General features: G+C 34.9%; 1 protein-coding gene across 6 annotated transcripts in view; it reads left to right on the top strand.

Moving 5' to 3' along the window:
* The window catches only part of LOC143226353 (myosin light chain kinase, smooth muscle-like), a 68,784-nt gene that overhangs the window by 41,019 nt on the left and 15,328 nt on the right, over window positions 1–12,437 (top strand). For all 6 annotated transcript variants that reach the window (XM_076457211.1, XM_076457207.1, XM_076457212.1 and 3 more), the window contains 3 exons: window positions 407–497; window positions 8,509–8,715; window positions 12,192–12,333. In XM_076457211.1, the coding sequence (XP_076313326.1) occupies window positions 407–497; window positions 8,509–8,715; window positions 12,192–12,333 (440 nt within the window). The remainder of the gene's footprint in view (window positions 1–406; window positions 498–8,508; window positions 8,716–12,191; window positions 12,334–12,437) is intronic.

The following is a 12,437-nucleotide window of genomic DNA, read 5'->3' as shown; positions in this document are numbered from 1 at the left end:
TAATGCTTACAAGAGTGCAACACAGCTGTTACTGTATGTTTTTATGTACAGTGGAGCTAAATAAATGGAAATCGTTCAATATAAAACATACACGGAAGTTTTAAAGCAGTTGAATGCTAAAGTAAGAACAGTTAAATATTAAGTGGCAACATCCAAACATCAAACGTAACAAATATACGAACAATTTATACATAGGTGTGAACAAATGAGCTTTGAAATATATCGTTTTAACTTTTTCACTTACCATTTAACTCTTAACGTAATTCAACGTTTCAGTTGAGCTGAACATTGTGCGTAGTTTGTTTTCCACACTCTGTCTCATCCTTAATTCATATAATGAATGTTTCAGTACGTCAATACGTTTCTTTTATTCTACCCTAAAAATTCGTTTATTTTTAATTTTTAGAGCTCGAACCTCCTTTTGAACCAAGAAACGTTCTAGTGAAGAAGGGTCAAGATATTAAAAAGGAATATACATTGCACGAGGAACTTGGAAGGTAATTTTTATTTTGTTCATAACGTGAAGGAAGTTTTATTAGAAAACTCAAATCCTGTACAAACTCGTCAGCTTTTTACGTGCAACACGAATTTTTCTTTCTTCGCACGTGCTAACTATCTACATAATTCGAAAATAATTAAATTGATATATTTTTACTTGTTGTTGAAGACGTACAAACCCAGATACATTATAGTCGTTATAATTGCATTTTTATTGTTATTATGAATAAACATGTTCTACCATGTTCATGTACAGAAAGAGACTTGAGTTTATAAAACTACTTAGGCTAATGTTTCAAAACCACTTCAGTCACTAGGTACAGGCAGACATTTTCTTTCCTAAAGAAAGTTCTCTAATATACAGCTATCACTGTAGACTTGGAGAACAGTTGGAGATTGTTATACGCCCTAAGCAAATTCCAAAAATTTTGCCCTTGCTAATTTACGGAACTTAACATACTTAAACAACGCGAAATTACCAGGTCAGAAACCCTACGTAAGCATACAGCGCTCTCTTGATGTTGTATTACTAATGAATAAAGAATGCATCACCCACCGCCACAAGAGCCTTTTAAAATAACTGAATTAACTATGATATGCCCTAGATGAAAATGTGGAACATGTTTAGAGTCGTCAAGTCTTGAACCCCGGACCATTTGATCCACCGCCCTACATGTGAAGCCCGTTATTATTTCGGAAAATATTTTTACTCTCATTAAAGTGGTAAATAATGTATTAATTATAATGTAATGTAACCAATGCACATCATTTGTTGTTCGTAGACAAAACAAGTTACAACTTGTGACATCAACTAATCCTTTAATCGAACACCTCTCTAGTTCTCTCTTGAAAGCTTTTTTCACGCAAGCAAAAAAAACAAAAAAAAACTAGTTATCTTGAATTTTGTTGAAGTGAGAAACTTTGTTACGGAAAACGCTTCACTTGGCGAAACTCCAACGAAGATTTATTAACCGTAGTGTTAAATTACACTTTCTTACCAAGAACTGTTAGTTTGTTTTTTATGGCAGTTGATTAGTACTGTTGTTCTACTCGTTAATATGATACTGAGTAGTAAAATTATGCTTGAAGTTATAGCATTTTTGGTATCGAGTGATTCAACATAAAATTTAAATTACCAACTAAAATTGTACAAAATGCGTAATTTTGAAGCATATCGCGTGTTAGGACATCATTCAGATATTACTTATTCAGCATGAAACAATCGACTTTAAGTACATTTGGTAAGAAAAGGACGAGTTTGGCAAATGAAAACGTTCTCTGATTTTATGATCATTTAATGTGTCTAAACTACATTGAAACTGGTACTCCATTGTCCAGTAAGCACATACAGCAACCTGGTGTGAAAACAACAGAACTTATTTCGTAACCAGCTTAGAAATTTTCGGGTAATATTGGCTTTCGTTGAGCGTGAATAACATGACCATGTAAGGTAGTGATTCTCTAACATTTTCGTTTCCGGATCACTTTGGCAACACAAATCCTCACGAACCACCTTCCTTTTCCACCCCACCACCTTTCGCTTGCCACCGAAAAAAAAAATAAAAAAAAGTTTTCAAAGTTAAATGAGAGAAAATTGCTGTAGCATTACGCACCAGTGACTTTCATTTTGGACCAAACCTCGAATTACTAATGGTTCAAAGACCACAATTTGAGAACCAGGGTTGTAAGAAATACATCTCATTATAATATTATATGACTTCAGGTGGAGATATTCTTCAGGTTGCAATTAATCCTTTTGTTCTATTTTAATGGAAACTGAGTGTTAGAACCAACTGGACAGCCTCAAGTTCACTTTTTTGGTAAAAGAAAGGAAATAGACGAAGCGTTAAATATACACTGGAACTATCGCTGTTGCGTTTTCACAAATGTTGTCGCGTTTACCTAATTGTATCTGTGACAAAGTTCTTGTATCTCCATTTCTGTCTTTGTGCGAAGACTAAAATGCAACAACAAAAACTGCCCTTTAACCTTCCTGTGCGTTTCTTGCGCTCGTGGAAACAAAGCTGATTAGTTTATTTTGAATCTCGCGCAAAGCTACACGAGAGTTATCTGCGCTAGCCGTCCCTAATTTAGCAGTGTATGGCTAGAGGGAAGGCAGCTAGTCATCACTACCCACCGCGAACTTTTGGGCTATTCTTTTACCAATGAATAGTTGGATTGACCGTCACGTTATAACGTCCCCATGGCTGAAAGGGCGAGTATGTTTGTTGTGACGGGGATTCGAACCCGAGACCCTCAGTTTACGAGTCGAGTGCCTTAACTACCTGGCCATGGCGAGCCAACAAAGCTAATACGGAAAGAGGTGACGTTAAGAATTATAAAATCTGTTTTTATGCTCACATTTTAAGTAAGTAACCTTTGGATGTCGTGTTTTTCTGACACAATCCATTCTCAAAACCCAGTCGCGTGCTTTCAGCATGAAACTGAGACTCATTGAAATCGTAGCCTAATTATGACTATCTTATTTTCTGCCTAAATTCCATGAGATAAATGACTATAACTTAGGTCGTAAAATAAATTTCAAAATGAATTTTCATTTATAACAGTGCCCTCCTCTGGACGGAAATGATGTAACTATATTCCACGTTTATAAAATAGTTTTGTAAAACTTTCATACAGAATAAAATAAAGTTACTTTCCCAAATGCTTTTTTAATAATATGGAGGAAAAAAATAAATATCGAATAACGCCAATGTTTCGAATATCCATCAGTTTGGAGTAGTGGTTAAAGTATTAATACGAAGGTTTGCGAAGTGTTTAGACACGTATCTAAAGTGATCTATATCCGTTTCTTGAAGGCCCAAAACGGAAACTTTACGGATTTTATTCCAACAATGCACCTAGTCAGTAAAACACTTGTGTATTTATAAAGCACTGTAGGGGAGACATTGAAGGCTACGTTTATTTTCATTCCGGACATGTACACTAGGTATTATTAGTATTACACAATACTAATACTCTTTGAACGTAATCCTTGTTTTATTTAAGTAGTTAATACCCATGTAGATCTGGATGTGCAAACATTCCTAACAACGGTAACCACACATATTAATATTGGCTTGGCGAAACTCCAACGTGTGAGATTCGTACTATTGAATTACTTTTCCTACTGACAAAACTGTTTTTCATTGGAAGAAATGTGATAGAGTAGTTCTGTTGTTCTCGTTATGTAACAATGGATAAAGGCTATTATTTCCTAAAATAGCTTTATTTTTTATTAAAGTGATGCACTGGTAACCAAAGCGCGCAAATTGTAAAAGTTTATTTCATAAACGAAACAACTTTGTGATATCAACTAAATTAAATAAGACCTAGAGTTGTGTTCGATCAAAGGTTGTTCTTCATATGCATAATTGGGTTACTCCATTGAAGGTAGTATATTTCTTATCCATCAAAAACTATTGTCTTAATTATGATTTTTTAAGGACAAAGTAAAAACATATTCGCCATCTTGATGCATTAGCTTGAATGTTTAAAGTTATATAAACTAAGGCACTTACCAAGACCTTCATACCCACCTACCTTCCTAGTGATATATCATACCCTATAAATATTGTAAACTTCTATATTTGCATGCCGTAACAATTATACTTCTTTCTACAAGGGCCTGGCATGGCCAGGCGGTTAAGGCGCTAGGCTGGTAATCCGAGGATCGCGGTTGGAATCCCCGTCACACCAAACATGCTAGTTTTTTCCACCGTGGAGGTGTTATAATGTAAAGGTCAATCCAACTAGTCGTTGGTAAAAGGGTAGTCCGCGAGTTGGCAATGGGTGGTGATGACTAGCTGCCTTTCCTCTAGTTTTACATTGCTAAATTAGGGACGGCTAGCGCAGATAGCCCTCGTGTAGCTTTGCGCGAAATTCAAAACAAACTAATCTTTCTGTAAGAAATTCTGAAACCACAACAGTAATGACGAGGACAATCATCCGAGAAAGTTAACACCCACAGCTACATGACTTGCAACTTTCTAAAGCGCGTATTCCTTTACCTACATTGTCTTAACTTCAATCATAATTCTAAGTATGCGCTTGAGATTTTTCTTAATTGCAAAATTTTTGTAATTCTTTCTTTCTCTGCTATTTTTATTTTCAATATTTATCGTAGGTATTACTTAGTGTGTGGACAGATGGATTAACTGCCAGTGTGGATTTCTATGTTAAACAAAATTTTATTTCATTGGTACCAGTTTAAAATGTAAATTGTTTTGGTTTTGGTTTATTTACACCAACCAGCAAGATCTACATTTTTTAACTGACCCAGGATATGTTTTTAGGTATCTTAACGTTAACTTGAGTGTGGTATTTCTGTGCTTCATTCTTCCAGCCTTAAAATCTTCCGTATGGATACAGGAGGCACCAACATACATCGCAGCTCGTGCTCTATCATTACTTAGAGTAGGATATAAGGAAAATATTTTTGCTGCGAAGATTCCAACTTGTTCAGACTTAGAAATGTTAATTCTTTAAATTCGCCAGTTTTTTTGTTCTCGTTGAGAAATAAGCACACGCACCCTGGAGTTACCCGTGTCCACATGTAAAGTAGTTGCTACCGGTTCTTATATGTTACCATGTGGAGAAATTATGTACAAATTATACATTGTTTTTATCCTTGGCTACTAAAGCAAAGTATAAATTCCATAGCTAATTGGCACGTTCTCCACTCCTTTATACTTTGGATTTTTGAAGTCGCTGATGCCTGGTCATTAGTATCAGATTGGAACGCTTACCATTACAGTATGACTAACGTAGTAGGCCGGATACGAACGAACCACTCCAAAACTCGTGAAGACATGGCTACCTTCTCATTGTTAATAGAACAAATTCTTTGTCATAACTATCTAGAACTTATCTTCAAAAGACTATATATATTTTACTCTTAATTTCTCATAGTAGGTTATGGTCCTCCAGTGCATTAGCAATGTGACAACACTCGCAAATTACTCATTTTCATGCTAGGACCCTGAGCGGCGGTTCCGTTTTAGACATTTTTTGGCATTTCATTGTCCCTTGGACATTGACAGCGAAATCACTGTACATATCGACCCTATATTTGTCTTTTTAATACTATGTTTTACAATCACTTTTCGATACATAGAAAGTTTTGTATATTGTACGTAACTTTTAGATTCAACACTTCTGATTAATGTGTGTGTGTGCATGCAATTGGTTTGGAACAAATTTTCCCGCATTTATTCACTTTATCAAACAACGACAACGTGAGCTGTTTGACTTTTTTTTTATTAATGTATCAAAAACTAATTCTATAATGTTTTAATTTTGTCAGACTTTTTAAAAGAAGGTAGAAAACCTGTTCGCTATCTTGATGTATTAGCTAGCATATTTTAAGTGTGATTTTTGTCGTACACTGACTTAATTTAAAAAAAAAAAAAATACTGTGCACGTATAACGTCGTTAACCACCAATAATAACTAATTAATAAATTCTGTTGCAAATTATTAATAGTATTGTTGTTTCATCAGCTACTCTACCCCAAGAGTTAAACGTTTGTTCCGCCCCATCCCCAGTCATTCAGCAGTAGACTTGAGAACTTGTATCGCTAAAATTATAACTTCTATCTCTGCTACTGACACAGCTCGGATAGCTCTGTGCGTAACAACGAACCATAACATGCTATACTAAATAACTGTTGCCCCCCTTGCGGTGTTTAAAAATATTTTTGGTGACCTTTAACCAAAGCTTTGATCTCTGTGGATTGACGGTAAGTTTCCATACTTTCTTTGCTAAAATTCTAAAATCGAATTCTTGTGGCGGGCAGAGCTCCGATAGCCCATTACCGAGCCTTGCGCTAAAACAATTAGTGTTATTTCTCAAGACATAGAATACTCTAGTAGAAACCTCATCAGCAGCTTTCTGCATTAAATAAATAAATACAATTAAAGTACAATTGTTTTTAATTCCTTTTGGACTTTCATTCATAGGTCACATAAAGATTATTGGAATATTTCGTGAGATTGTATCAAACTTAACTAGTTTGGCCGTTATTAAAATATAAACTGATAACTTACTTTACAAGATTCTTTGGATATTTTTCACACTTGCGATTTTTTTGTCGGGTTTTCTCTTACACCCAGTACTGTTAAAGATGCGTCTAAAATTGTATTCATTTGAATTATTGTAACGCGAAGTTCTAAGTTTCAGTTGAATTGTCATTTGTCGGTTTACGATAACTGAAATACTAGGTTAAAAAAAACAAAACTTTTTATCGCTGGAGTAGCCTAGTATTGTTGACTGTGACGCTACTTGAATTTTCTCTTTGAGAAATTTAGTTACTCAAGCGGTTTTATTTTTCTTTAACAAATGAATATCAGTGTAAAGTAAGCTTTGTTTTCCTACACGTTTAGGTTCTCCCTTCAAGAAATAATACTGTGATTTAAAACTGTCGTTTCAGTTTCAAGTGGTATAAGTGAATACACAAATACGTTTAGACAAAAGAACGCTTATTGCCACGACCTGCTTATCTGTAAAAAAAATTATCCTCTCCTGTTTAACTCTCACCTATACTGCTTTGTGCTGCCATCTGTTGTAAAAAAGTCTTTCTTATTGAGAAATAAGACTCTTATTGGTGAGAGAACTTGTGGTTCTGGTGGGGGGTAAGGAGGGGTTTGTTTGTTTGTTTTTTATAGCAAAGCCACATTGGGCTATCTGCTGAGCCCCCCGAGGGGAATCGAACCCCTGATTTTAGCGTTGTAAATCCGGAGACATACCGCTGTACTAGCGGGGGTCGGTAAGGAGGGGAGGATGCTTCATTTTCAAACTTACAGTATCAAAGTACTTCACATCAACGACTGGTATTAGAAGTGCTTGCTTTTAATGTATTTATTGTGAACATTGTATCAAAGTCTGATTAAAGGCTTTACTTAAATTGGTAAACATGTATACACTGTTTTATTAACATGTTCTAACATAAAATCAAACGAATGCTTGGCTTCCATAACATGTAGGGGTTACAGTTTTTATTCAGTGGTTGTCAAAATACTCCATTATGAAATATTGTTCAAGCATCAATGGACTACCTTAATAAATTTTACCACATTTAATAATTTATCTCAACGTTTATTAATGGGTAGCTAAGCAAGTATAGAAGACGTTAGTAATGATTTTGACTAAAGCTATCCTAGAATTAGACCACTAACACTTAACTAGTCAAGTATATGAAACATTAGCATAATAAATAATATATATTTATTAACACAAGCTTCACCAACAGTAACTCGGCTTAAGTTCCTGGACTTGACAATAAGTCAAATTTCGATACCAGTGCTTTTCATAGCATGAATATTCTACTGTATAGCTTTGTGCTTAATAAAGAAATTAACACTTTTGGCGCTACTTTTGGAGGAATTTTCTTAGTTAAATGTCTTCCCTTCTCTTTTACTCGTAAGAGGTTTGTTTTGAATTTCGCGCAAAGCTACACGAGGGCTATCTGCGCTAGCCGTTCCTAAGACTGGAGGAAAGGCAGCTAGTCATCACCACCCACTGCCAACTGTTGGGCTACTCTTTTACCAACGAATAGTGGAATTGACCGTAACATTATAACGCCCCCACGGCTGAAAGGGCGATCATATTTTGTGCGATGTGGATTCGAACCCGAGACCCTTGAATTATGAGTCGAGTGCCTCAACCACCAGTCCATGCCCGGCCTACTTGTAAGAGTTTGTTTTAATCGAGGGCTATCTGCGCTAGCCGTTCCTAATTTAGAGTAATATAAAAAAGTTTTAAGTTCGGATGAAAAGTAAAATTATGTAAATAGTCTGCTCATTGATAAAAAAAAAAAAAAAATGGGGCGGGGCAAAGTACAAGAAATTTCTAGTTTCCTTCACATAAAGTGTCACAATGTAATGAGATACAAAACATTTGGACAATACTTCTATTCTAGCTGTAGTAATTCATATGAAATTTACAATAAAATTGTTTCAGTAAAATTATAAAAACAACAAACTGCTATTTGACTTTGTTTATTTCTTTTAGAGGAAAATTCGGCACGGTTTACAAATGTAAAGAAAAGGCAACAGGACGTTCCCTAGCGGCAAAATTTGTCATAACAAATAGGGCAGAAGACCGGAAGGATGTGGAGCGGGAAGTACAAATCATGAGAACACTTCAACATCCTCGACTTCTTCAGTTGTACGACGCCTTTGACGACGGAAAAAAAGAAATGTGTTTGATACTGGAACTGTTAGTATCTTTTAACACAATATTATTTTCATCACTTTTCATTCATACTTTTAAGTTTATTTTTCCTAACGATAATGTTTTGTAATTTTATCATTTACTAGCTTTAAACGTTTAATATAAGCATGCTTGATACTTTACATTTGAAATTGTCAATAGACATACAGTTGAGCTAATAACTAGCAATATTAGTTCATTATTGCCACTTCTGTACTTTTTTTATGAGAAATTCTGGTTAAAGAAAAACGTTACTCGTATATTAAGGAATCGTGATCATTCTTAATTCGCTAGAGATTAGACTTGGAAGAACTAGGTATATGAAAGTTTGTTAATAGTGGAATGAGAAATGTAACACACTTGTAACCCAGTCCGAATTTCGTGCATTAATTTAATTTCAAATATATAATAAATATGTTTGGAAAGTTTAAAATTATTTGTTAGGTTTAAAGTTATTGAGAAGTAACTCTTAATGTACTAGTTTATCAGTTTTATTAGGACCTTTATAAATTCAGAAAATTGCTAAAATGGTTAGTTTTTTTTATGTTAGCTGTTTTATGATTTTTAAAAGTTTAGACTGTGTAATATCTTGAACCTGCGTAACCTTTCAGACTTTAGTTTGAACTGAGTTTCAGATGTAGTTTAGATTGACTTGGTGTATCGTGATTTCTCTAACACTATAAACAACTGGGAAAGAACAATTGCAGTTAGTCCAAGTATGGAGGAGATGCAAAGATACTGCAGTTTTCTAAGGAGACATGGGTATGCATCTGATAGGCACCGATGGCCAAACCCGTTTTGTTGATAAACTATATTACGACATCAGTCATTCGAGTTTATCAGCATTAGCAAAACGTAAATAAAGTATTTACTACGAGGGGGACCGTAGTCTTAAACGTGACCGAAAGAGAGAAGCACGATTTAGAGATAAGATTCGAATATCATTATACAATAAAATATCTGACACACACAAAATTCATTGTAATATACACTCATCTCCAGATGAACCTTGAAAAGAACACTGCAAGGAAAGGACTTGGCAACAGATCACTGTGTAAACCACTCTTCTTTATTACCATCAAGAAGGAAATTAGGGTGGTGTAATAGCAATATTGAACTGAGGAATGACAGTGTTGCAGGTTGAGTGGCACTTTAATCTTTGCTGCACATATTGGAAAGGACAGATTTGAAGAAATCCACACCGATCACAGCATCTGTGTAATGATCCCAGCTGTACAAGCCTCTGGTAGTAATGGTTTAGGGAGTTGTTGTTTGTTGTTGTTTTTTTTGGGGGGGGGAATAATGAATATTTAAGCCTTCCTTAACATCGTGTCTGATTGTGTGTGTGTTTTTCTTATAGAAAAGCCACATCGGGCTATCTGCTGAGCCCACCGAGGGGAATCGAACCCCCTGATTTTAGCGTTGTAAATCGGTAGACTTACCGCTGTACTAGCGGGGGCCTATTCTGATTGTGTATCCAGTATGTGTACTCTGAGAAGGACAGTTATTTCAAAGATTTAACTGTGCCCAAATTGTGCACGTATTGTTTCAAAAAGGATAGACTGCGGGGATTTCCCATGGTCAAGTAAATCCCAGGATCTTAATTCAGTTGCACATCTGTGGATGAACAAAACACTAACTTGTCATCATGATTCTTTGCCTAACTAAATCCATATGATATTAATGACTGAAAGGGTGGGAATTCCCCAGGGTACTTTCCTGCACATTGTAGATTATTTGACACGTCACGTCTGGCTGTCAGATATAACAGTTCAACCACTTGTTAGCTATTGCCCCAGATAAAGTGGTTAGCCAGTATATATTACTACTTCAGTTAGATAAAACGGATTTGTTTTACATTCTGTTAATATTTATTACTTTTGACCTTGTATCCAGTACGGAACTCTTCAAAATTCGTATTACACTGAAGTGATCTAAAAATAATTCAAAAGCATCAATGTCCAACTTCCACCTGTCCCTCGCTAGTACAGCGGTAAGTCGACGGATTTACAACGCTAAAATCAGAGGCTCGATTCCCCTCTGTGGGCTCGGCAGACAGCCCGACACACACCACCTTCCACCATGTTTTTATTAGCTTTTTTTTCCGTTTCCCTCTACAGAACGCGTGATTTAATTTGTCTTGTACGTACTTCAAAATGACCTTCATTCTTTTAATGTTCTTTTTGTTCTGCACTAATCAGGCATAAATGCTGATCTTGGTGTAACTTGATGCCACTTAACGGAAAGTTCCATTAACTTAAGAACATTTCTTTAAAGCAAGTAAATTAGTGAAGTCTTTCTGTTAGGATTATTTGATTTTCTTAATTTATATTTAAAAAATGCCAAGTAGTGTCTGAATAGATAAACTTTTAAAATTAAGTTTAGTTATTTTGTTTTTGAAACTAATTGTACGTTTTCCATATCCATGAACTAATTAACATGTTTTTAATATTTTTACGTTTTGCCTTGCATTAAAGATAAACACGTGCCATTTCTCTTGCAATATGTCATCTTGTAAAACCTTTATGCAAAAATTAAACTTTTTCTTTAAAACTCGTGCCAAAAACTTGTCATTGGTTGTGATGTAACTATACAAGTACGAGCTATAATTTCCACTTCTAGTTACGTTTTTGAAAACGAGGCGGCAGCACAATTGCATACCAGTCGGCCATTTTTATTAGTGCCCGACTAACCACGATGGAAATATGAATATACTTTTAAACATTTTATCTTAATTTTTCCGTTAAACTAATTTTTGTTCTGTAATATTTTATACATTCACTTAAGTACATGCTATTGAGCAAAACCCACAGCTAAATTTATTTGTTCTATTGTTAAAATTACATTGACTGTGCGAGTCGGTAAAAGTCGTCATATAGAATGTTTTTTATACGTATATTAACGTAATTTGCCTATTTTGTGCTGACGTCAATAGCGTATGTAAATTACAAAGAATAGCGACCTATACTTCTGGGTTTTGAATGTTCACAGCGTTTTAGAGATTTTCTTGCGAATTTTAAAATGATTGAGATTTTTAAGCATTTTCTAAGGTTATGACTTTAGTTTCTTGTTGTTGTTTTTTAAAAAGTAAATGGATTATTTAGATAGCATTTGTTTACTTGATTTGTATTCATTATTTAACTAAACCTCTTTTTCGAAACTCTACATCCCAAAAGTTTATTCGAAGGCAGACGTCTTAAACACTGCTATCTTTGAAACTACAAATAAGGGTGAATTACTTTAATCAACACTGAATCGTCTTAAATAACCAGGTAATGAAGTTTTATTTCATTCAGAGTACGTAACATCTGACCAAATACTCTATAGCAAGCACTTTTCCTAATCTCTATTCTTCCCACACTTATATAACTGAACATTGTGTAACGTCATAGCTAGTTATAAAAGTTGCATATTACACCAAAATTAATTTCAGTTTTTAGTAGTGTAAACGTTTCGTTTTCTTTGCTCTTTTTTTCTCACAGGATAGAAGGAGGGGAGCTCTTTGAACGTGTCATTGACGATGATTTTATCCTTACTGAAAAAGCTTGTTCCATATTCACGAGACAAATCTGCGAAGGTGTAGAATACATGCACAACCAAAATATTCTTCATTTAGACATGAAGGTAGGTCAGCTGTATGATTTAATCGTCATAAAATTCGCTTGGTAGTATCAGTGGCGTAGCTGGCTCCGTTGAGAAACATTGTGCTCTTTGCTAATGTTTCAGTG

This window comes from Tachypleus tridentatus, chromosome 9, assembly GCF_004210375.1.
Source record: "Tachypleus tridentatus isolate NWPU-2018 chromosome 9, ASM421037v1, whole genome shotgun sequence".
In the NCBI taxonomy this organism is placed as follows: domain Eukaryota; kingdom Metazoa; phylum Arthropoda; class Merostomata; order Xiphosura; family Limulidae; genus Tachypleus; species Tachypleus tridentatus.
The sequence above is the reverse complement of the archived record's forward strand: the minus strand, read 5'-3'. Positions and strand labels throughout refer to the sequence as shown.